General features: G+C 47.4%; 1 protein-coding gene across 2 annotated transcripts in view; it reads right to left on the bottom strand.

Moving 5' to 3' along the window:
- The window catches only part of SLC6A12 (solute carrier family 6 member 12), a 38661-nt gene extending 16406 nt beyond the window's left edge, over window positions 1–22255 (bottom strand). The window contains exons 1-8 of one of the 2 annotated variants that reach the window (XM_053977250.1): window positions 22180–22255; window positions 14279–14475; window positions 10580–10714; window positions 9147–9287; window positions 7662–7749; window positions 5942–6074; window positions 2934–3068; window positions 1361–1464 (exon numbers count right to left, since the gene is read on the bottom strand). In XM_053977250.1, coding sequence (XP_053833225.1) covers window positions 1361–1464; window positions 2934–3068; window positions 5942–6074; window positions 7662–7749; window positions 9147–9287; window positions 10580–10714; window positions 14279–14471 — 929 coding nt within the window. In that variant the 5' untranslated portion in view covers window positions 14472–14475; window positions 22180–22255. Of the gene's footprint in view, window positions 1–1360; window positions 1465–2933; window positions 3069–5941; window positions 6075–7661; window positions 7750–9146; window positions 9288–10579; window positions 10715–14278; window positions 14476–21797; window positions 21858–22179 lie in introns of those variants that run through there. The other variant, XM_053977249.1, reaches the window with a different exon arrangement.
- Between the last annotated feature and the right edge of the window lie 4258 nt (window positions 22256–26513).

Raw genomic sequence — 26513 nt, 5'->3', positions numbered from 1 at the left:
GTTCTTGAACCCTTCAGAACTAAGACGCTCAGAGCAGAGCCAAGAGTTCGAGAGTTACAGGACTACACATGGCACAGTGGGGGAACGGGGCACAGCCACACAGCACATAACAATAAAAAAAATGACAAAGGGTCCAGACAATAGGAAAAACAACAGAGAAAATGAGGAAAACAGAAAATTAGAAGAGGAAAGAGGTTGCAAAAGGAAACATAGTGAAAGAAAGAAGAGTATCTGAAAGCATGAAGACATACAGGTTCAGCAGGTCTAGTAAAACAAGGGTAATAGGACAATAAAAATCTTCAATGACAAGGGCAGTGTCTACACTGTCTTTATTAGCTATGCTCAGATGGAAGCTGGGATGTGCTATGCTACTTGTCCTGAAACTTCTGTGCTCTTGGTCCTTGTGAAAATTGGGCACCACTCAGAGCTGGCTTGGCTGGAAGCCCCACACCCCTGGATCCTGCCTAGGCAGCTGCCAGAGCTGACCCACAGCATCAGCTGCTATGGGGCAGGCACTGTGGACACATTTGGGACACCCAGAGGTAAGCTGCCAGCACAAGGCATCTTAGAAATTAGAGGAAGGTGTCAGCACACCACTTCATTGGTGACTGAAATATTTTGGGAGAGACAGGAGAAAGTATTAACTGCCCAACCAACAGCCATGGCAGCACCTATCAGAGAACAAAAAAGATGATTGTTGTCTCCCAAGCACAATTCCATTTTACAGTCTGTGCTGGAGCAATATGTGAAAACATAGCAAAGTCCCCACTTCTCAGGGCTCTGCAGAGGGTGTCAAAAATGGTCCTGTGATGGCTCTGCTGAGCTCCATGTCAGGCCATGGATAAAACCTTGCTCTGTAAACCAAGGGCAAGGAGGAGGCCAGACTGACTTGATTAATCTCCTTGACAGGACCAAAAGGCCACTGGCAGTACATTACTCTGATGATAATAAAGCACTGGAGACAGGAGGCCCCCATCATCTTTTGTACCACCTCCTCTGCCTAGCAAATGATGGCAGAGCTGGCCATGTCACCCCTGCCCACACACTCTGACAAAATAGAGTATGCTGTCTACACAGTGGCTGGAGACACTCTCCATTTTCATTCCTCCCCCTCCTCCAGTCTCTCATTTGCACACTGACTCGTGCAGGAGAGCACTATTAAAGCCATTTTCCGGACTCCTCTCTTCCCTCAGCCATTCTCAATCCCTGTGCTGAGTCCTCTGCAGCTTCAGCACTCTGAACAGCTTGTTAGTCACAGCAGCACGACCCAAGGTCTCCCCCAGGGACAGAGCCTGTCTCTGATGCAGCTTATGCTATTTGAGAAAATTTCCAGAAGGAAATGACTTCAGGCTCTTCCTACCTGTAACAGTTATTGTTGTATTTGTTGTAGCTGCCCAGAGCTGTCAGGCACCCCTCGCAGATGGCATAAGAGAAGAGGATTTGAGTGCCCGCATCCATCCAGACCTGGAACAGAGAAGGTCAGTGGTCTTTAGATGTGGCAACAAAATAAATAAATGGCTGTGCCCTGTCAACAATAACTCCTCCAGTCATGGAGAACAAACCCTGTGAGACAGAAAGGGGATCTACATTGAATGGAGAATCTGGGATACCTATCTGGAAAAACTGAGCTATAGAACTGGAAACCCTTTAGGAAAAAAGCTCTAGAGGAGACCATATTCTCACACCCCATTTAAGGTGACACCATTTCTCCACCCACACCTTTGCATTCAGAGTAGAGATGGCATCCCTGATAGCATGGCTCCTTCTGAAGCTCTCACTACAGATGTCTGTGGTCCCTACATGGCCCAGATGATTAATCTCCTTGCAGAGCCACTGGTGAGTCACCCCAAATAACAGTGTGATCAACAATCTGTGTACTCCTATCCCTGATCCCAGATCTAGTTTTCTACCTCTCTGAGGCCACAGTACACAGTGAAGGGCAGAAAATTGCTGAGATGAGAGATTGCAGGCCAGTGGGGTGTCACACACCCAGGTTCCCCTTTGCTCTGGCATTCCATGGGAAAAGCTGAGTGGGGTTTCTCACCACTGCTCCAGCCCTCTCCTCCATGGAGAGCTGAACTGTGGGCTGAGCTGCAACTCTACACTCACACAGTCCCAGGGAAAGCCCTGAGCTGGGAGTTTTAGGCAGGCAGGGAAACAGCCCACTTTTCTGATGGTCTCCAGGTTCCCCAGTCATTCTCTTTTTCCTCTGAGCAGCCCCTAGCTGCAAACATCCAGGCAGCTGGAATTTGGTAGCCTTCAAAGAATCCCATCCCAGGCACTGCTGCCTAAGTTCACACTGATTTCTCACAGATAGGCATGTACACAGGAGCCCTTCAGGCACAGACACACATCCCACGTGAACTAAAGCTCCACCTTCTGCCTCAGCTCAGCAGCAGGATCTCACTGAGGGTTTCCATGAGCCCCAGTGACTGGTGGCAGCCATTGACCCTTTGGCCGCCCCTGCCCAGGGACCAGCTCCCAGGACAAGTGAAGGGAACCCAGCTGGTCACAGCCCATGTTACATGCATGCCTTTGGTCTCTTCTGCAAGCTCAGGGACCCCTCAAGTCCTGGGAGGGTCCTGATGGAGTCAAAGTGCTAACCAGGCCAGAAAAAATTTAAAAGTGATTGATGATATAACCTCTCCCTTAATTATCTGCATTTAACAGCCAGAAAAACTGTTACACGCTAAATATTTCATATACTCTTCTGGTTTTGCTCAGCCCATGAGTGGAAATGACCTAATATGCCCACATGCTCCAGACCACAAGCAAAAAGGATGTGCTGTGTAGGGGGACTAGACCCCTCTCAGAAGTTTTAAGGATCCTGGTTGCCTGACCTCCTTTCACAGATGACAGCTAGATGCTTACTCCAAAGGCCAGGGCACTGAGAATATTCTTGTGGCCAGCATTTGCCTGACACCACCCCTCACCTGTGGGTCTGCCAGCCTGGACATGTCTGGCTTCAGGTAGAAAATGATCCCTTCAGCAGCCCCCGGCAGCATCACCCCTCGAACCAGCAGGATGAAGAGCATCACATATGGGAAGGTGGCAGTGAAATAAACGACCTGCAGGGGCAGGGAAACAAGAGGAGAGAGGGTCAGCAGGGAGGGGGGCAGGCATCACTTCACCTCATCTCATCTGCAGGCCCCCACCCCAGCAAACCCCCTTGACTCTGCTGTTGGCTGTAGCTGCTGCTGCTAACATGGAAGAGGGGTGAGAAAGAAAGTAATCAAGGTTACATCTCACTGGTGATTTAGTTAATCTGCATTTTGTTCTTCATCCAAAACTCTGCCACTGGTTGCTCTGCTTTGTTTTCTCTTTCCAGTCAGTGTAATTTCCCTGCTGTGCAGCCATTCCCTTCATCTTTCAAGAGCTGCAGAAGAAATCCAGATCTCTTCCCATCACTGAGTTTTAATGAGTTATTAAAATGGTCATATGCACAGCAAGAGCTTTCTAAATTAAATACCAACTTTTGCTGTCCAATTTGAGACACCTATGAGGCATCTCATTTCCAGAAGTGCTCATGTGTCACTCTCATCCCTTCAATGCCTCTGAGCTCACAGGTAAAAAATGAGGGTGACTCAAAGCCTTTAAAGAAAATGTAGACCATTATTTTCGTAATACCTATTTTTACTTCTTTTTGTGTGTGATATAAATAAATATTACAGTAGAATTAATAATCTCTAAATAATTTCTCTAATATAACATATTCTTTTCTTCTAGTTGCAAAATATTTGTGAGCAAGTTGCAACTTCCTAACATTTATTCATTACTAAAATTCATCCAATTAATGTGGAGGCTTGTTTACTCCATGGATTCATAGTGATGGGCCTGAAATGACTTTTTTTTTTGTGCTTAGTGATAATTGGTCAAATAAGTCACAGTACATGGTACTTTTGCTGTTCCCTGGCTGAATGAGAATGACACTCCTTTGGGCACAAGTATTAAAATCTACCTTCAGAAATAAGTTTTAAGAAACATTTATGCATAAGGAAGAGAAACATACGGCAAAAAAAAAAGGCATTTAAAAGAAAATGAGTCTTTATGGAGTTATTTGAAATTTTTGTCCTGAGGTCACTATGGTTTCTTTAAATTTGGATTCCTTAAATCACAGAAGCAGAAACATAAGGATCCAATAGGGTTATGTGGTTAGAGCAGCCTTTTAGGCAAACACAACCTCCTGTTTAATCTGGAGTTGTTGTAGAAAGTTATGCACCTATTCAGAATTCTTGGGTCTTTCCTAATGCTTGTCTTAGTATATTGTCAGCAAAGAAAAAGAGGGAAGCAGTTGAAATTTTTTTACAGTGCCCCTGTAAAATTCAAAATTACAGCCTGCAGAGAAGACAACTGGCCTGTTTGACCTGTAGTATATTTGAGAACAGAAAACTCCTCTCTTATTGTTGCACCATGTCCATAACACCTGTCTGGTAAATAGCCAATAGTCCTGTTCCCTAAAAAATGTGATGGAAAAATCTTCTGTAATCTCATGAAGACCATTCCATTTACTATATGTAGTCACTGTTTTCTCTCACTTTCTGGTCTGGTTTTGCCAAACCAGGTCAGCTAAACCAGCCTGACTGAAATACTTTAGCTTTGTCCTTGTGCAGGTAAGTTATGCACACTGGGGAAGCAGCGTGCATAAGGAGAACCATGCAAAGGAGAAACTCAGTGGAGAAGGCTGAGAGCTAAAGAGAACCTTGGGTGACTTAATTATTCTTCCATGCAGATCACACAGCCTTTCAGACCCAATTTCTTGTGAAGATGGCACTGTGGTATTCAAATTAGGGGGCATCAGAGATTCAAGGTTTAAAATGCCATCATTTATCATCCATCTCCTCTTTCCCATAAAGGTGGAGTCTGGATCTCCTTCCTTCAGAAATGGTGGACAACAAGTCTGCACCAGCAAGAACCAGTCATCAGCAAAACCTGGGAAAAATCTAGTCAGGGGAGCAAGCTGTTATCTCATTCTGTTGCAATGGGTGTCTAGTGAAGTTTTAAGTTAGGAGATAGGATTTAACACTGAAACACAGGTGTCAAGTATGAAAGGGAACACTCGTGAAGAGTAGACAGTGATTTGAAGGAAGAAATCTCTTGCAGAAATTGGTTCCCTCCCTTTGCTATTGGGACATTCCCTGGACACCCACAAGACTAATCATTAATCATCAATCATTGTTAATGATCCACCCATCTCATGGCAGCTCCAGGAAAGAATGAGGTCCTGAGCAGATCAAGGCCATGGCAGTGTCCCTAATACCCAGTCCAAGGCATCAAACACTCATTCACTCCAAAAGAAAAACCAGTCTATCTGCTCTATGGGATAAACATCAGGAGGAAGCATTGGTTCCAGCCTCATTAGCAAAATGCAGAAAGTGAAGAACTGACCCAAAACCTGCAGATTTAGAAAGAGCACCAAAGAGAGAACAAGGACACTTCTCCTACCCCAAGTGTTTTGCAGGATAAAGAAGCAGGAGAGATTCATTATCTATTCTCCGAGCTGGTTACAGGCAGTAGCTTGTCTGTTTTGCTCAAGTGTTTAATAATTGCCAGGGATGGGAAGTCTGCCACTGCAGAGGATCTTGTTGAAAACACCCTCAAGCCACAGCAGGACAACACATTGGTGAGTGGATGGTTCCCAAGGGCACCTGGGGAGAATCCATCAGCCACTGTGGGTATTTGCAAGTGAAAATGTGCCTCAAAACTCCCCTCAGTTCCCAATTCTTTCCCCGTTTTCCCCTCCCTGATGGACCTACTAATTTATTCTTCCTCTTAGGTTTCAAATACAACTGGTGTACATCAGTATGGCCTAAACAGGTTTTAAGTTTCACTTTGGTGCTGTGTCTTCTGCCTTTACTTCATGAAGAAGGAAAAGAGATTGAGGAAGAAATATAAGATGGATACAAGGAGGCTTATGGACTGGGAGGATAATCTCCATTCCTACTTTGCCTGTGGACTTGACCCCTTTCCAGATGCAGAAGTAGCAGACGATCCATGCCAGCAGGAGACACAGAGCCAGCTCCCAGCGCACAGTGCCCAGTTTGTGAATACCATCCGTGAGCCCCAGGACTCGCTTCCTGCCGGTGTCCAGGGACAGGGAGAGAAGCATTAACACTCCAGACCCCACTCACCCATACAGACCTTTCCCATATTACTCCATCCAAAGACTTAACAGCCTATCTACAATACATCTGCCCAGGGCTCCCAGCCGTGCAAATCGTCCCAGCTCTGCTTAAGGCTCCCCTCTCTACTCATCTCTGCTCCACCATGTCCTGTGGCTGACCCAAACCCTCCCACTCTCCAAACTCACGGTGCCATGCCTGTCAGACCCACACTACACAAAATCAGTACCTGCTCCCCATTGCTCCCTGAGCCTGGCAGCTCCACAGCAGAGACAACTCAATCCAAAGCAGGCCACCAAAGCCACCATCAGCCCATGGCCACCATTCTTCCTCCCAATATACTACAGGCACCCTATATGCAAGCATAAATTATCTTTAAGATTCCCATGCCCTTCCGTCAGCCTCCTTCCTTGGAAATTCACCATCAAGAAGGTAGGCCACACAAGAGCTCAGCACTGCAACTCCTGCAATTCCCAGAAGCCTAAGCCCAAACTTACAACTCCTCTGCACATTCTGCTCAAAATCACGTGCCTCAGTGTCCCCATGCCCTCTCTACAGAAAACCCAAACAACTGTTTCAGAGGAGCCTCAGCTCTCACTAAACAGTATGTGCAAGGAGCAGGGCAGGAGAAGGGGGCCACCACTGTGCAGACTCTTTTTGCAGCCATGGGCACATATCATCTTCTATGTGCCCCGTGGTGGCTGCAACAGACGAAGGACAGTCAACCCTTTCAAATGTACCTTAAGAGACAGAAACAGGGGAAAAAACCAAACCCAACTGCTGAAGGTGAGTCCTTGACACCCCTCTTCTTTTTTAAGACTTTCCTCTATAGCATGTAGAGTGGTAGGGTGGCACCAGCAGTCATTTCAACCTCTCCAGGCTGCACTAATGACCCTATCTGGGACAATGTCTGGCCTGCTGTAAGACCCCTCACTCAGACTGTATTTTAGTGCCTCCAGCCCCAAATTCCTCAAAATTCTCCAGCTTCCTCAAATTATTCTCTGGCATCTCATGCATGCATCTTGGATCCCTGCTCTCCAGGGATGAACCTGAGCAGCCTGATGGATCACTTCCCTTAGACAGCAAGCAGGACTGGGTCAAAAGAAGGTAAAAGGCAGTTTTTCCCCTTTGTGTTTCACTGTGGAGGACTCTTCCATCTGCCATGGCCTCTCATGCTTGCCTGCCAACCTGCAACACCCAGCACATTTACTCCTGCTTGCAGCAAGCCCTCGCCTGCTTTTGGTGTCTTTCTCAGTGGCCACACTCACGCAGGTACCCCAGTGCCAGAAAGGGGAACACACCCTCAAGGTGCACATGAGCACCCCTGGGCAGGCACACCGTGAGCTGCCTTTGGGGTGTGCCCAGTCCTCACACCCTGGGCTCTGTGCCCATCTCCTTGGCAGCTCATTGTGCTCCCCGTGTTGGATCTGACATGTGGCACCTCACTTGCTCCTACAGACATGCAGCCCCCCACCCAGGGACTCCTGCAGCTGCAACCTTTGGATGAGAGGGAGCCTGAACAGAGGGAAAGCAATCACATACTCCCAAAACTCAATCATTGAGGACGTGGCGTTCGCAGGCAAGGTCCTGTTGTCCAGGCTGGATCTATTCAGAATGTCCACACAGAGATCTACCAAAAGAAAAGGAAGCTGATGAGGTGAGAAATTATTTAGGGCTCCTCTAAGAGGGATGTTCCTTCCCCTCTGGACCCTAACCCTCACTCTGGCAGCACACAGGTCCTTTATCTTGTGCTATAGAGCATCTCATTAAACATCTCATTAAACTCTGGCTCTCTCCAGGTATGAATCCCAATCCAGCAGTCACCAGAGGGGCTTCAGGAAGGGAAGAGGGGAAGGAGAGAACAATTCTCTGCCAAATTGAGAACAGATGACTGCAAAACATAGATTATCAAGGGATAGCGACTATGAGTAGTCAGGATACAAAATCTTATTCTCTTTCCACATCATGCACCATTCCCTATCCACATATGCACACACCACAGAAGCCTTTGTGTTCTCCTTTGCCATTCCCAACCCTGTTACAAAGCACGAAATAACTAAAAACAGAGGAGTTTCCACACATCCAATGCACCTCATCTTGCATTTTGCCAGCAAAAGACAATCCACTGGAAAACCAAGGAAACCCAGCTGTTGCTGGGAAGCTTCTCTCTGTTAAGAGAACATATGTGGCTTTCCTTGCAAACAAATCCATTCCAGGGCAGCTGAAGGAATTGGATCAGCTCTTTAAAAGGCTGGTTACTTCTGCTGGGATGAAAGGGCAGAGGGAGCTGTGAGTAAAAGGCCCACAAGGTAGAGAAATTTAACTAATTGCAGAAATTAATCATCTGACACAAGAGAAAGAGGGAGGGAACCAAGCTGCTGCCAAGCAAAACCTGTTCAACATGTTAAAATAGTCCTGACAAGGACATTCACGAGGATTACCTCACATCTACCCCATCTTCCCAAGCTCAGTACAAGTGCCTTGCATAAAGTCAAAGCCAGGTCTTCTCTGCAGGGCAGAGTTAATTGAACTATGAGCACAAAGCAGTAGGAACCCTGGTGAATGTAATGCTATGGAGGCTGTATGGATGTGATTAACCAGGAAAACAGTGTCCTTAAGAGTTTTGTGTTACTGGTTCCTTCACTGGGAGACCTGAACTGCCAAAATCCTACAATGCAGGCTTGGCCTGATTTACCCAAAAGCTGAGTGCACAGAGGAAACTGTTCAGGCACTGGCAGTGGCAGCAACTGCCCCCCTAACTCTGCTGGAATGGGGTAGAGTAAGGGAACTGTAAGATACACTGTTGCACCACAGCTAATAAAAAGATCTTGCCACATGAGGAGGGCTCTAGATTGGCTTGCAAACTCTATCATCCACCTCTCCTGCTTGCCAGAAAATGCTTATTTTTTGGTGACATCACATGCCAGCTCATGAGAGCTTCTTATCCAAACAAAACCAAATATTTTCAACAAAACTCAACTTCTGGGAATTGGAAAGAAGCTAGAAGCTGACCAAGGGAAGGTGTACCTGAGTTCCAGGGGTTATTGCAGCTGGCCCATGGTAGCACTGAAGTGAAGGAGCTGAACAGGTAGAAGAGTGCCCAGGACAAGATGATGATGTAGTAGATATTCAGATATCCCACAATGACTTGGGAAGCATATCCAATTCCTGTGAAGAAAAGCAAAGGAGGTGAGGATGGCACTGGCAACCAACTCCCAACACACGAGGCTTAACCCCAAACAAAGATACCGGTCATGCTGTGGTAAGAAGGATGCAACACCAACAACATGGCTCTCCAGAGAATAGTGCAAGATCTGCCTAAGAGAAAGAGGAAGGATTTTGTTACTGTGCACGCAGACAGGAAACATTTTTGGTAACTCTAGACAGGTCTGTGGTGAAACAGCTAGAAAACCTTATGATCATCATAGTGCCTCCTCTTCAGAAAAATACAGCTCTAGCCTTTGAAGAAAAGAAATGCAGCTGAGTCTCTTACTTCTGGAAAGAGTCAGGCAAAAAACATTCTTACAGCTGGTATACACCATGCTCAGCTTTGGTCTTGGGTCTTGCTTACGCCCATTGCTCACTGAGACCTCAGAATACCAATCAGACCAGAAAGCCCAATTCATTTATTTAAAACTGGTTGTCAGTGTCCCTTGAGATGCCCCTGCTGTCCAGCTTCAGGTCTGTGCCAGAGCACAGGGGTCTCCAGCACAGGAGGTCCCAGGCTCCCCAAGGAGTTTCAAAGAGCACTGCAATTTGAAATTTGCTCCAGCAAACTAACCAGGCTCCACTCTGCCTGAGCACAGGTTTCTCCATCTGTAAAGCATGGTTAATAAGTTCTCCTCTGGACAGAAGCATTGAGGAAATTATATTCACGAATATATTAATCCCATTAAACAACATTCCCCAGGGCCCCAAAAGTCCTGGTTCTTATCCCTGTGGCTTAACCTCATCCGCATCCCATCTCTGGACTGTCAGACCCAGTGCACACAGTCTGATTACCCCAGTTTGAAGGATGCCAGCCTGCAAATGCTGCCACAGCAGCCCTGGGCATGGGAGTGGGCAGGGAAAGCACGATAAACCAGTTTTCCTCAATCTTTTCTCTTCTCACTATTTGTCCTGCACTACACACAGGTGTTTGTACATTGATACTTCTATCCTCCTCCTTCAAGCTGACCATCCTGCTTCTCCTCTCTCCCAGGTTCTGAGCTCCTCAAAGCAGAGACCGTGGTTCAGGTGGACCAGCACAGCCCCCAGCCAGCACCACACACCCTCACTCACATCGAGAGGGGTCAGGGAACTGCCCCTGCACACACAGCAGGCAGCAGAATGAATAGCAAGGCTGGGAGAGAGAAGAAAGGAGGGAGAATAAAGGAGAAAGAAAAAAAAAAAAGAATAATAATATGTCAAAAAGAGGATCTGAGTCCCTGATTTTCAGTAAATACTGTAATTTGACTCACCTTCAAAGATGGGGCAGATCTTCCTCCAGGCAGTCACCCCTCCCTGGCTTGTGAACTGCCCCAGTGCCGTCTCAAGGAAGAACAGGGGGATCCCACAGGTGAAGAGGAAGATGAGGTAAGGGATGAGGAAGGCTCCTGCAGAGAGGGGTAAAATGCTGCCTCAGAAAACTCTTCAAAAACCTTATCCTTAAAACCTCTTGTGAGGTACCTGGGACCACAGCTGGAATCGGCTACATAAACATAAATATTTCACTGAATTAAATGTGCAACCTCTGCTAAAGAAACAAGGTCTCCACCACCATAATTTCTCAGAGAAAAATACAAGGGTGGTCTGTCTTGTGCTAATGCAGCACTTCTGCATTTGGTGTAGGCCAAAACCTAGAGGTAAAGAGTAGCCAGGCAAGGAGCTAAAAAAAGATAGTGCTGAAGAAATTCTCCCTGCTTCATGCTCCTGACCTCATTCCAGTTTTCAGCAGGAATGGGATGAACAAAATAAGTCCTTGTTTCACATAACCACATTTGTTCTGCCTTTCATGAGAGTCACAGTAAAACTCCCACTTGCCCAGAGGATACAAACCTGGTGGCATTTCTTGGTAAGTAAAACGTTTGCCAGAATATAAATTTACTGGAGGCATATTTCATGTCAAATTTGGAAAGCAGATTGCACCAGAAAAATGGAAATAGGGGAAGAATATCTTTCCAGCATTTTCAAAATGAAGAAGTTTAACTTCTACCTTCAAAATCCTTTTTTTTTGCTAATATATAGAGAAATGAGCCTGAAATGGCCCTCAGATTAACCCTTGTCAAAATGGAAGAGGAAGGAGAAAAGAGCAAGGCTTTTTCACAGAAACAATGACCAGCATAAACTAAGCATAAGAAAAGACAAGCAAAAATAACAAAAAAGTTTAATGCCCTGAAAAAATTGCTTAGTACTCTGTTCAGCTGTCTGAAACTTTTTTGTACCTTTTCAGTTATGCTGTCAAACCAAAACACCAAATACATTCACTGCTCTGCTCAAAACTGCCCCTGAGACCTCATTTTCACAGCTGACCTTCCTTCTGTCACCTCACTCTCTCCACATCCTTAGTGTAGATTTTCACGCTTCTGCTCCCCTCCAAACAAGATAAGGTGACTGCCTTCCTCGCTGAAACAACAACTGTGGCTGTCTTGCCACTCCATACAATAAAATTTGGTCATGAACACCTCTCTTGCCAGGGCTTGGAGAGAATCTCAGTTGTTTGTAACCAAGACTAGGGTGCCTTTCTCAGCCACTGTCCCCCCCTGGCCCTCTCTTCCCCTGCCAGCACAGGCATTCACACTGACATTCCTTCCAGTGACAATGAGCAACTAGGAACACTTGCCCTTGTTTTTAAGCCAACAATGTTACAATAACAAAGAACATCCAAATTTCCCCTAAACACAGCTGTGTGTAGCTGCAGGAGACCTGGGGCCAGAGGGAAGGAGGCTGGTTCTCAGGGTCAGTCCATGTCTGCAGGGTAGGAAGTGAGAACTGCAGACCCCGAACTAGAGGCAGCTGCTGCTTTTGGGGTTGCAAGACATCTATGCCAAATCTGCAAGACAGCTTTATTATGCTGCACACAGATGGGCTTTTCAGCAGATTCCAGACCCTCTCCTCTGATACAATTTGTCCTGGAAGTTGGCCCATTTTGGTCTCTGAGCAGCAATGGTTTTCTTGCACCTCTATTGTCTTGTCTCTCTTAACTGTCCCATTGCAGTTACCAGCTGAAACTCCAGCTGTGATCCCCTCCTCAATTTGCTGCTCTACTGAAGGAGCCTCAGCCTTGAGTGGGGCCCCCAGAAACAGATCCTCTTTCCTTATGAGTCAATAATAAGTTCAGGATGCTGAGCAATTAGATCAAATTTGACAGTGCAGCAATAGATAAGGTTGCTGTTGGTTGCTTTACAGAAAACTAACACTATTGTTTCTATGGCATCTGTCTTCATAGCTGTATAACCATTTCAGTACATCCAAAGGTGGAGAAAGGTGACAGGATAGCAGTCTCAAATCTGGGGGGTAAGGGTGGGAGAGGGATGCAGTATTTATAGGTGGAAAATGCCTTTTTTGCAATTTCAAGAACTTTTCCAATGATGAGAATGTCTTTGAGTGTCATGGGAAATACATTCCTTGTCCTATATCAGTCTTCTGGTTCCCTAGAGCCCTGGAGAGAGAAAAGTACCTTCTACAACAAGGGCAAGTGTGGGGAGCTGTGAGAGAAGGACTCTCCCATCCTAACCTTTCCCAAGCCTAGCCTTGTTGCCCTCTGAATCACAGCCTTAGCTATTCCAGAGCAGTTTAATTAAAAAGAAAAATGTTATTCAATAGATATTTAAAGTGAACAAAAGTAGCCTTTTCACTTATGCTAATTAGCATACAAATTACAAGGACTGCTGAACCGGGTACCAGAGGCACAAACTATGCAAAGATATCATCTGAGCTCAGGGAGAAATTTTCCATGCAAAACCCATGACTCCTCTCTCAAAGCATCACTGCAGAGCTGTTCAATCAGATGCACCTCCAGTATTTCCTAACCTGTGCCCCATTTAACTTGCTCTTGGTGCCTCCCATCAAAATACTGGAGAAGGAAACTGGAGGATCTGCTAAAAATCATCCCAGGTTCAAGAAAAACTTCATTCCATCTTCTTCAACCATTTCTTACCCTGCCCCTCACTAGTTTTGAGGATGCATTTTATTGTCTCTTGTTTAATTTGGATAAACTCCAGCAACAGCAGTGAGGACAGGAATTTGGAAGCCCTGGGAAAAATTACAGTGGAACCACTCAGCTATTGGTGAAAGCTCATGGCACCTTGGAAAAGAAAGGCCTCTAGGCATGGTCTGCAGAGAAAGGAAGCTCAAAGTAGTGGGGGGTGGAGTGCGAAGCAAGTCCCAGACCATTATTTCAAGGTGTTTTTAGAGAACAAGAACAAAAGAGAAGTTATTGCTGGATTTGACATGTAATTTGTTATTCCTCCTTTTCTTTTATAAAGTTAGATTTTTATTCACTGAGAAAAGTTAGTGACAGTCAATTATTCCCTTACGTTTCATTTTATTGTTATGAGAAATTTTAACTTTTAACCATGTAATGATCTTATTGCAGTGTTACTATAAGAGAAAAGGAGAGCCATGGAAAGAAACAAAAGGGAAGGTGAATGAATCTTTTTTGGGGATGAATTTTCCTAATAGTGGTTTGATCACTGTGAGAATTGCTCCAGGGGAAGAGGCAGAAATCTCCTTCTAGGGTGTATCAGGCCTTGGCTAGGATACCAGCACTATCTAAGCCTTGCCTCCTCTGTAACAAGGGCCTGAAAAAGATGGATTTGACACCAGGAGTAGGAAAAGGGAATATGTAGGAGGAGGTTGATGTTGGCTTTCTGACCACTCACAGCATCTGATATTTTCTAAAGACCAATAATTGAGATTCCCAACAGCCTTAAGTTGTTACTGGGGTTCAATTTTTTAGGAGTCCAGATTTGAGAATGCTGCTTTAAGGAAGAGTACCCATTGGGGAGCTGAATTCATCCCTGAGTTTTTATTCCTCCTGGTTTTGGCAGGAAGTAACTTGTTGAAGGAATGAATAAGGGAGTACCTTAGGGAGTACATAGGAGAAATGGGTGCAGGCATGTACATGTCTCTCATCATACCTACAGATCTAGAACAACTCGTGTGTGCTGTGAACTCACCACCACCGTTCTTGTAGCAGAGGTATGGGAACCTCCACACGTTACCCAGGCCAATGATCTCCCCAGCCACAGACAGCACAAACTCCATTTTGTTCCGCCACTGGCCTCTCTCTTCCATTTCCTCCATATTTATCTCTTCAGGAGATGTGGTGGCCCCATTGGGTTCTCCTTCCTTAGATATGGCTCTTGTCATGGCTCTGTAGGACAGAAGAGAAGGAGAGCATGGGATGTAGGGAGCTGCTGCAGGACCTGCTTTCGGGAAGATGAATGAGGGGACCAGACACCACAATGAGATGTGGTTCCAGTATCAGTATGTAAATTTAGGTACATCTAACTGGTGGCATTACTGAGCAGAAGTTGGCCTTTCTAGAAGTGATTTGCTTTAGCAAGGGATACACATTCCCTTGCTGAGATTAGGAAAATACACTGGAAACAAATCTCTCCAAAGCAGCAGCATCTCTGCTTCCATTCCCACCAGCTGGGACTGCAAAGAAATAAGGGTTTTGTTCCCTTGTAGCAACTTGCAAATTCATTTTGCTAATGGTTCAATAAGTTTTTTAATAGCACATTTTTCATTCCTTCTGTGCCACCTAAAGGAACATCCCCATCTTCAGGGAGAAACAGAGACAGCAATCTGCATCACGCACAACACTCAACATTTCCACTGCCCCTGGATCTGCTCTGGACTATTTAAACTTGCTCTCTCCCTTGGCTCTGGAGAGAGCTCAGGCCAAGGACCTCCCCCAGTGCTCAGTGGTGAGCAGGACTTATCACCTTTGATGTCATTTACCTAATAAGACCACCAAATCTTCTATTGAGTCTTTGCACCAGGACCATGATGCCAAACTATTTCCTCCCTCCTTGTGCCTGGTGTCTCTCCAGTCATGTCCTTCTGGACAAACACCAGGTATGAGCCATCTCATGGTGAGTAGGGACTACCAGGAACCTGACTTAACTGGAAAAAAGAGCAAATGTAAACATCTAACTGACACCTAACTGTCCCAGCAGCCAAGGAACACTATGGCACTTGTTTTGGTGTAGTTTTCAATGAGGGAAAGAGGAAGCAGGAGCAGAAGCTGGTGGGCCATGCTCGTACTTATCCACACAAGACAGCATCATTATCAGTGTCTCATTTACTTCTGTAAAGGAAATAATTTCCTAAATGCTAACCCTCTGGATATATCAGGCCCTGGGGCGAAGAAAGATGCTTGTGTATGAAAAGACAACTTCTAATGAATGTTCACAGCAGAACAAGTAGTTCTTTGACACAGGCATGTTTCCTGCCTGTTATTCAAGTAACGAAAGGAAATCAGATCTCACAGTGTAATACACCATTGCTCTCTAAATGCCCTAGGCAACAACAGGCTTTGTTCCCCCATCTGCTTTCCTGAAGGGCTCATCCTATTTGCTTTGCTATCAGCAGGAGATTTCCATGGATGCCGAATGGAGGACTGAGTCTTATGCGAGATATCAACCAGTTTAAGAGGGGCTGCAACAAGATCAGGGGAACATAAACCATAGAGGAGAGCAGACAAGGGCTGGTGAAGATCATCCTCCAGGCTAATATTGCTTCCTTTTCAAAAACAAGGCAGAAAGATCCTGGTCCCTGTTAAATTTGAGAGGTTTTTAGAACTATTGCCAATAAGAGCCTATATATGGGTAGTACTGCAGTGGGCACAACCAGTTTTGGTGTCAAATGCAGATGCATGAGGGCACTAAGGAAGCAACCTCTGTTTTATCTCCAGCCCTAGCCCTTTATGGTCCATATGCTGGAAAGCAACTATTTACTGGTATGGCTTGCACTGATCCAAACCACCAAGGGCTACGACACCTGTGGATCTACATGAGTGGGAAGGTGAATCATCCCTCTAACCCCACATCTAAAGAAGGTGGTGGAACCCAGGAATCAAGGCACACACCCTAAATGCTGGCTTGCAGCTGCAGCTCTGCAGCTCCCCAGCAGCTCAGCAGTCCCAGATTTACCCCCTTCAGTTAGCCCTTCTGCTGGGTTGGACTGGGAGATGGAATCATCAGGTCCTCCTGCCAGGCATTTCTCAGCTTCTGAAGCCCAGGCAGGGCCCTTCTCCCCACTGCCTGCCTGCAGCAAGGCCTGCTAGCTGGCTAATCAGTTTATTCCAAAGCTGCAGCACAGCCTCCTCATCTCAGAGGAGGAGAGCTCTCCGCACTGCCAAATGTGAGAGAAAAAGTAACACATACTTAATGAAACATGTTTGATCTGTCACAGTCCTTGGCACATTCCAATTTGCTGCAGTCCAGGGCACGTTATCAAGTACAGCAGTGTTTAAGTCTGAGTTTGTTGAGGATGTCCCAGGAAGCTGGCAGGACAAGACTAGATAATTCTTTGTTTTTATTCTTTTATTTAAGGTGGATCCAAGAGCCAGCCTATTTCTATGAATATTTGTGGTTTTATTTCATTTTTGCTAGACCTCTTTCGCACATGGGTGCAGAGGAAGGTCACAATCAGAGAATCACCTCCTCTCACCTAGCCCTGGGAAGGGACTGTATGAGTGCCAGCCCACAGCCCCATCCCTGTCACCAGCCTCCAGCTCAGGGATACCTGGACCAGGACTTTTTATCTGTTCTCTGACTCCTGAATAGGTCAACATGAAGGATAGAATTTGGGATGCTGCAATAAGGAATATGGCTGGGAGAAACACAGAGCAGCAGGGGAGACATAGCACTTCTGCCTTCATTTTCCTATTTTAAGAAGGGGGAAAGCACCCCAGCCATGAAATCAAACCTTTTCAAGTGGGAACAGATGGTGGATTAAATTAGTGCCCAAAGTTCTGGCCCTTCATGGCATGAAATACAACTTCTCCTTTCCCAGCCAAAGCCATGCACATTACACATCCCCACTACTTCCCTCTCTGCTTTGCCTACTGTTTCTATGAGAAAGCCTATTCATACACCTCCTGGCTCTTTTCCTAAACATTTAATCCTACTGTGCCCCTGCTCTATATGTTCTTAGGCCAGATGGAGATTCAAATAACTTCTTGTTTCCAGCTAGGAACAATGTGGTTCTCCCACAACAGTCACAGCCACCTACTGGGTTACATCCTCCCTAACAGGCAAACATTTTCCTCTTCCTTTGGTTGCCCCCTCCTTAATACATGAGTTTGGAGTAAAGACTGTGCCCCTCACTGCTTGCCTGCACTTTTTCTGCTGTTCCTTCACCAAAGTTTGGAGAAAAATCCTATGACTACTTCATTCCCAGACTATTTTTTCCTCTGCCACAAAGTTTTCCCAACTGCTAAAATGCCATCTTGATGCAATCCACAGTGTACCCTGTCCCTGGACCCTCTCCCCACCACCACCTTCCCTCCTCAGCTCCCTCTGACCCCCCCATCACTTCTAGAAGTCCTCTGCTGTATTTTCAGCCCTCAGCACTTGGAGGAGATGGGTTTTTTGCCCTTCACAGAAATGTCCTGTAGTCTGTCATCTTCCCACAGATAGTAGTGAGCTTCCTCTATGCAGCTCCATAGGAAAAGGTACAGTATTTGATACTGGGCTTGGTGCATGGAGATAGCCACAATTTTTTCCCCAAAGGATTTATTTCTGGGAAAACAAGACTACACCTAGATTCCTGCAGGACCTGGAAAGAGAGAAGGCATCATGCAGGCAGCCATAGACCCAGAGCAACAGGTTTCATTCTTGAACATTTCAATGAGGCAACACAGTCTCCCCTTCATCACAAATTTTGACTGTGTTTGTCCCACAACTACCACCATGGGATCCTCCAAGTATGGTCACAAAAGGCAAGGAAAACCAAGGACATTTCTGAAGCATTGTGGTCACCCAGCAGTTGCCTGTGATGTGCTGAACACACAATGCAGATATTCAGGAGAATGGCATTTTTTGGCTTTGTTTGGAAACAAGATGCCAATGAAGGGGAGAGGCAGTAATAAGAAAAAGAGGAGAAAGAAAGCATCATTTGAAGCAAAATACGGTGCTATCCTCAGCCTCTCTCAGGGTAAAAAAGGGCTTTTTCAAAGTTCCTCAGGTGAGACAAGGAACAAGAGTGAGACAAGATGAGAGAGAAGCCACCTGGAGTTTTGGCATCAGAGGAAGAAGCCAATAGCAATTCTCCTAAAGCTTTTCTTTCTGCAAACTTACTGCCTGTTCCCGACTGCTGTCAGACAGGAGTTCCTACTGCTGGGAAGTTAACATCCTCCATTTGACCTATTTTGCTGTTTTATCATAAGGCAAATGAGATGAGGACAATCTCCAGAGGGAATCGTGAAACAGAGGGAACAGCAGACAGAAATGTCTCTAAAAAGCTGCTGATAACATTTATGAGAGGAAGCAAAGTGTTAAAGCTCCCTTGGACACTCGAAGGTACTGCCTGAACTGCAGAATCACAGGTGACAATGCAGACAGCTGCAGTGCATTTATATTTCTTGGTTTCATTTTGAAACAAGCAGCAACCAAGCACATAAACTGCAATTTAAGATGGGGAGGGAGGAATCAGGAAGCAAGAAGACTGGGCTGTGTTACAAAAGGAGGAGCAGGAGGACACATAAAATTCTCCAGTTGCGCAACCAGAGCCAGCAGTTAGTCAGCAGCTGAAATCCTGCGCTGCATTTTGATGGCAGGAGGCGGGGGCGGCTGGAGGAGCAGAGACAGAAAATCAGGGCTCAGCAAGGAACAGCAGTGCCAAGGTACAGCTTAAGGAACCAGCCCAGTTAAATTAGTGCACAGGGGCTGCTACTGCAATCGGTCATCTCTACAAGACGGACGAGAAAATATTAGCAGTGGAAGCAAGTGCTTTCCAGCCAATCTAAGAGCAGCTACATGAGCAGAGACAGCTGCTTCCAAACAGGAATGCTGCTGGAGAATGGCTCACTCCAGCTGCCTAACAGAAAAAGGCAAGGAAAGATGTAGAAAAACTGATCAACTCCAGGACAGCAGTTGAAATTAAAATGCCTTTCATTTCAAGCAATTGAAAGTTAGTTGGCTTCTTTACACTTTCTAATTAGCTTCCAGGTTCTGTGGGTTGCCAGGTATTCTCAAAGCATCTGTTCAGCAACGTTCATGAGGCACAGGAGACTGTTATAAGAATCAGATCCTACCTATGTTTTCTCCAGTGTGAAATAAGAGCAATGCTTGTGCAGTCAGTGAGTTTGCTACTTACTGACACTAGAAAGAGTGAGATAAGGAACTCAGTGACTCCTTATGAGTGAGTTCACTGATGGCATGGACACCTGCAATACAAGATGCAAGGATTATAGAGCATCACCCTTCAGAGCACACACCCCCAGTGCAGGAGGGTGCCAAATGGGTCCTGCTCTGTCTTCTGCTGCTGGATGGGAGACCCTCCGAAGCCTCTAACAGTGGCTGGACTTTTCTGAGGATCAGTGGCAAATCTCTTGCTAAAAGCAATATAGGCTGTTGTTCCCAGGGCCAGATAAGTCTCTGTTGGTGTCCATGGATCACCATCCCTGCTCTGAGTTACAGAGACACAGAGGTTTCTTTCTCTAGCCTAGAAAAAAAAAAACCAAGACTAACTGATGAAATCCATAAATGGATTTCATCTGTTAGACACTTACACACTCTGCAGGTGTCTAGTAGGACTAGAAACCAGCCTTTCCACCAAACCAGATAATCTCAAGACCTCCACTCAGCCCATAATCTGGCTATATCCAGTGCAACAAAGCAGGAGGGCCAGCCACAGCAGGATCCATTCTTCTTACAGAGCACCAGCAATAGGTGTGATACAGCCACAGATCCAGCCAGGCACCAATGGAGCCCCTAGAGCCACCTACCCGATGGCTGGAGCTGTCTGACCGAAGTCCTGGGGCTGCATCTGGCAGGCTCAGAGGTCCTTATGTGCTGCCAAAGTGCATGGCCATCACAGCTCCTGTCACTGGCTGGAGAGCAGAGCAGGTGAATGGCACAGAGGGTGAAAGCCACACTGCTCCAGCACCCACTCTGCAAACAGGTCCCTGCACAACGGGGCAGCGACCTGTGGTGCAGCCCAGAGGTGCTCCACAGGGACAAGATAGAGTCTGCAGGATGACTGCAGGGCTGCCACCTCTCTGGGGCAGCAACTTCATGGAGCAAAATGCCAGCCAGCAGCCCTGGGCAGGTCAGATGAAGAGATGGAGGCTGCCAGCCCCCAGCCCTGCTTGGCCAGCTGCTGCCATCCCTGCAGCTGGGGGCGAGGGCTGAGGGAAGAGTGGGAAGCAAAGTTGCTAGAGCAGGAGAGCAGAGGAGCCAGCACTGCAGTCAGTGGTTCAGAGGTGGGAGAGCAGCACAGGGAATTTGGGATCACACTGCTCTAGGCACTTGTATCTAAACTCCTCCAGGTAGGCACACTCTGCCTGACCTCCCAAAAGCACAGCCTGGGGACACTTGCTGTCAGTGATGAGAAACAGGAAGCACAGGGGAAGAATACTCAAGCAAGACTCTTCCAAAAGCCAGGCAAGGTTAAGGCATAACACATTGCCTTATGCTTCCCAGCAGGGAGGATGAGGGGAGCCAACAGCGTGTGTGGCAGAGCCTGGTTCCTCAGCAGATGTGTGTGGCCAGCGCAGAGCAGCAGAGCAGGGCCACAGGACTCCCTGCCATGATTGCCCCCACACTGTGCTCCCTGTTCAGCCCTGCATAAGTCCAGCACCCCGTGTCAGACCCTGGGCAGGCTTAGCCAGGACAAGTCACATCAGGTGAAATCAGCACAGGCAGAGGCGCATGGAGACCATGACTCTAGCAGCACCTAAAGTGTTTTCCAGCAGTTCCTGCCATAATGCCACATTGTAATGTGGTGGAACTGCATCCCACCTGCACCCTCCAAGGGGCCAGGTACCTGCTCTCTATCAAGTCTGGGGCACCCAAGTTTTCCTCTAGCTCTGCCCAGGACCACAGTCAGGTAGAGATACGGCACAGGTTCTTTAGCTTCTCTAAGGACCACATCTGCAACCATGAATCCAGAAAAGTTGGGCTGCTGCAGAGCTGCAAAGGTCAGGTCCAAGGTTCAGCCTCTCATATCACCAGCTGTCAAAGAGGAAAAACTAGGGCAATGGTATTTCCACTGGCATGAGATGAAAGCCCTGACTAGTAGTGATTACTTTAAAAGCACTGTTGATTTAAGAAGACACAGATCAGGTGTTATGAAACCCTCATGTGTTCTGCCTGCACTTGTTCACAAATATGCCCACAGATCCTGAGAGTTTAGCACATGCAGAAACTGTGCTGTCTCCCTGCCTCACCCCTACAGGAACAAATTTGATGAAAACTCCGGGGCAAGAAGAACAAGAAGTGCACTCCCAGGTTCATCTTTTAAATCTGCAGCTCCCAAGTCAGTGCACTGGGGTCAGCACCTCTGCAGGGCAGCATAGGAGGAGAGGACTCATGCTGGCAGTAGCTGAAATGGCTACAGCCTACTCCACTCCTAGCGCCTTGGCTCCTGTACCTATTATCAACCAGTCAGCTCTACCCTTCATCCCTGTCCCTGTCTTGCTCAGTGTTGTCTCTCTTCTCAATATTTCTGCTGAGTACTTACCTGTCACTCTCTCCCTTTTTCTCTGCTGCCACAGCCTTCAGTATCAATTACCCATCCTTCAGGCATCTCTTTGCTCTCAGCTTCCTGGTACCCCCTGTGCAGCATCTCAGCCTGTCCTTTCTTTTTCCAAAGGAACCATTGAAAGAAAAACCTCTTCCCTGGGTTGATCCAAATTGATTATTTGCTCCTTATTGTCCATCTCACTCTTGCTTTACTTAACCTTGGGAAGATTTTGCCCATGCAGATTTGCTGGCCCGCTCTCCAGAGCACAGCAAGCAGCTGGCGTGCAGCAGCTGGCTGCGGGAGGACCGGAGTCACCGGCACTCTCGGGGTGACACAAACATCCAGCCAGATCTGCTCAACAAGCAAACGCCCAACTCACCTGAACCCAGCGCAGGTCTCCCCCAGGCCAGCCCCTCCCGTCCTATCCTTTTCTGTCCCACTGGAGTCCAGGCAGGGAATCCACTGACTGCCAAACAGATACAGCAAGAGTTAAGGCAGAGACTACCCTCTCTCCTCCTCCTGTCCCACCCCTTCCACCAGCTCCCCCCACCAAATTATCACCCAGCTCATGCGTGGGTGGTGGGACGTAGGGAAGGGAGGTGCATCAGGGCAGAAGAACTTTCTCCCCTATTCCCTTACAACATGCACCTCTCCAAACCTTGAACTGTGGCCCTAACAAGAAAGCAAGATGAGAAAGCAGCCACAGGCAGGCAGGGTAAAGGCCCACAGTTTGTAAATATCAACTACAGCAGTCAGAGAGTAACTCCATGTCCTCTTGACCTCTGCAGGGCAGGAACTCTCCCTTGGCAGACCCCGCAGCATGGCCTAGGCTGGCTGCCACGTATTCCCACTGTTCTAGGGCTCCACCACTCCAGTGGGATAGGGGCATCCCTCAATGTCATCCTACAAACATGCAGAATGAATCTCCACAGAGCATTACAACAGACCTTCTGTGGCCAAGCTCAAGTCTCACCAACACCATTAGGTAGATGAAGCAAAAGGCAGAGCGTGGGTGAAGAAGGAACATTTGCTCTGGGGTCACACAGCCCCCTCCATGCCTGTGCCATATGCTGAGAATACAAACACAGCTCATGGGACAGAGCTCTGTCAGCAAGGACTGGCACTGCTGGAGTCTTTATAGTGTCTGGGTGCTCACTAGAAGTGAGCAATCCCTCTGTGGTTTTGCCCTGGCAGGTTTCTTTGTGTCCATCTCAGCTCTGATGCGCTTTTCCAGAGTTTCTCATGACCAACACCAGTAGCAGGCATTCCAGTTACACCATTTTTCTCAAGATACTTCAGCTCAGCTTTTCTCTTTTTTTAATGGCTGTGTTTAATGCTATCACTCTTTTGTGTTTTGCTTAGTCTGCTTATGTGCCTGCCAAATTCCTATTGACCTTTTCATGCTCCCACGTGGTCAAACCAAAGCAGCATGCGGGAAGGAACGTGGGACATACCCAACACATGCTCAGCTATGTCTGGACTCACCAGAGGAGCATTTCTCAGCCCCTCAGTAGGAAGCTGACAGGAGCTGACAAAAGTCCTCAATGCCACAGTGTGGGGAAGAAGTAGGTTTACCTGCCTGCACACTCTATAGAGGTTGTTTATAATGCTGTCTCTAGAAAATCCTCCACGGGTGCTAGAAGCCAGTGAATCAGATCCCATTAGAGCATGCTGGATTTCCCTGGGGACAAATGATGCCGGAGAGATGCATAAGGGGAATCAACCCTGGACTGAGTGGGATCCTCAGGATAAACCACTGAGGCCAGTTCTGGAGGCAGTAAGGGAAAACATCTCCATTTACTTGGGGCTTTTGCTGGGATTAAACTTTCCAAGCATGCCATTTTCAAATCTCTTGGCTTTCACCTACCCCACAGGCTGGTTGAGTGGATTGGTCCCATACCCAAAGAAATATAGGCTGATTCTTCCCTTGTGAGATCTGGCATCACTATCAGACAGGATAGGCTCCATCTTCTGCCTTTTAGGGGCTGTCTCCAAAGTCCTGAGAAACTGCAAGGTGAAGGAGCAAGTGCTGGCTCTGCATTGCCTCTGACCCTACTCATGGAGGACAATGCCACTGCCTATCCTATCCTGTCACAGAGGACTGGCATGACCCAGCACAACTGAGGAAAAGGTGCAATAGAGGTTATCCAGATATGAAAAGGGGATTAAGATAAGCCTAGGTAAGCAGAGCTGACCTAAAAACTTGATTTATCTATACTGAAGTGTTTCACAGGAACATCGCAAGGGTTTTGCAAAGCTGTAGATGGGAAATGACCTGTGACATTAAGGTAAAACAAGAAGAAAGTCAACTTAAATGAAAACTTTATCCAGCAATGTGTGATAATCATTCTCTAGGAGGGAAAAAAAAAGACTATTTCTGTTTGCCAGCCTGAAGGTACCAGAAGTTACACTCAGACTTCACTTTCCCACCAGGCAATAATTCACAAGGTTTTTAAATCCTGCTATGGGCAGGGGCATATTTATCTCACCACACCAGCTTCCATGTGAGCGATTTCACTGGTGTGATGACCCAGAACAAAAAGAATAAAAATCACGTTCTGAGCAGAATAAAAAGCACGTTCTGGGGGGGGGGGGGGGGGGGGGGCACAAACTGTGCTCAATCCCATCCCAGGAGAGAGCAAGGAAAGGGGTGATGCACTCCCTGATCAGCAGTCGCCACCTTCGCTGGCAGAGTCAGCCCTGAGCAGGCACTGTGGGCTGAGCAGCTATGTAGGTAGGACAGGTCTGCTAAAGGATGTGACAATCTGACTGCAGGTCACCCCACGATGTGGGCTCCTCCTCCATAAGTGAGGGTGAGGTTGCTCTTAAACACTCATCCTCAAAAAAGAAGCACTGCTTGCAATAAATCCTGGAAATGTCCAAAGCACCCTCCTCCCCAGGCAGCATGAACCCCTCCCAGCCCTGGGAGCCCCTGTTGTGAGCAGCTCACACACCAGAAGCACTCAGATCTCCACAGCTCTCCCACAGCGCATCCTGAAGAAGCCCCACCACTGCACCCAAGGGTGCACAGGAGAACTGGGAAAGCACTGCTGTCCAACCACACAGAGGTGCTCACTCCCTCTGCAGTTGCCAGCTCAGAGCCAGCTGCATGGGTTTTCATCCCCTCTTATGAGTAGAGGAGGAAAACTCTCTTTGAAAGGACCAGATTCCCTCAACCTGCCAGGCTCAGGGCAGCTGGAAACCAGGACTCAGCCTTTGCCCTGAAGGATGGCTGACCCCAACCTCAGATCTGTCCTGCACCTCCTCAAAGGTGTCCTCCTCCCCACCCTGCTGACCACCTGCCAGCTGGCAGTGCCCTCTTGCCTCTCCTTCTACCATTTCTTTTCTCAGAACAGCTGGCTTTTCCCATCATCTGGGTGTCCCCACCCTTTCCTCCGGCTCTGACATGCCTGCTGAAGAGCCAAGCCAGAGGAGCAGGCTGCCAACCTCAGCCCACGCCAGGGCCATGTTTCCTGGCAGCAGTGAGTCCTGGGCCCCTGAGCCCGTAAGATACAAGGCTTCAAGCCAAAATGAGTCAAACCTACCCCTAGCCCAGATTTTGGGAGGGGTCTGTCAGCATGACACCCTATGGGTGAATCCAAACTGTGCTTTACAAACATTAGAGGCTGCAGAGGCAGTTGCTGGGATAGTTGTTGGACACAGTGGAGCCTGCAGCCCTGGCTGTCCCGTCACTGAGTCACCTGCAGGAGAAACCACTGCTGCCCTCATTTGTCCAGACTAATTCCATCTTTTAACACTTTTGCTAACAAAATAGGAGAAATGCTGCTTGCCCCATGGGCACAATGCTGCTGCTTCTTTGGCTGAGAACATGCCTTGCTGACTGAACATGATGTTTCCAGGGGATTTTCCCCTAGGCATTGGCATAATTTATTTTTCATGTTTATGGCTAATTTCTGCTTGAGTAAACCTGTGACTTCTGACAACAGTTTCACTGTAACTAATCACAAGTGAACATAACCAAAGCAACAAGAGCTAATGAGGCTCCACAGAACCCTGACGGGCTCCAGCAGCCACAGCACCACTCCTATGCCAGGCTCCTGTGGAGGAGGAGGCTGCCAGGAGCCTTTATCTGTGAAAGTACAGGCAGGGTGAGACATCCCCTGTTTCACAGCATCCCTGGTATGGGAGAGGATGAGGCAAGGACAAATGGCTTAGGAGCACAGAGTCAGCCATAAAGGTGGTCAGGAGAGAGGACTGGCAGTGCTGGGGATCCGTAGTCTAACAGCCTCTCTGAGCTGCCCAGCAATGCTCGCTCTTGATCAGAGACCAAGGGGTTCACAGAACAGAGGCAAGCAGAGGACACATGGGTAGGTGCCTGTTTGCTCCTGCTTTCCCTCCCTGCTCCCTCAGGGCAGCCGAGCCTGGTGCTGTGGGACATGTGACAGCAAACACCTCCAATGCACAGGGCACAAGGACACAAAGGACAAGGCCAGATGGAGACACAGAGAGGCGCCTGTTGCTGCTGCCCAAGGTGTTGCAACTCTGGGCAGGTCAGATGGAGACAGGGGTAACAAAACCACTGGCAATTTCTTGAAAGTAACAGCTTCTCCAGCGTGCCTTTGTGCTCCCCCATGCATGCTTCCCCCCCCTCCTGCAGGCAGCTAACCACATTAGCACACAAGGGCTCAGCCAAACGCCCCGCTCTGTGGGGTATGCTCATTTGCACCCGCCTGTAGGACCCACTTAACATAT

The sequence above is a fragment of the Vidua macroura genome, chromosome 5, assembly GCF_024509145.1.
Source record: "Vidua macroura isolate BioBank_ID:100142 chromosome 5, ASM2450914v1, whole genome shotgun sequence".
In the NCBI taxonomy this organism is placed as follows: Eukaryota; Metazoa; Chordata; class Aves; order Passeriformes; family Viduidae; genus Vidua; species Vidua macroura.
The sequence above is the reverse complement of the archived record's forward strand: the minus strand, read 5'-3'. Positions and strand labels throughout refer to the sequence as shown.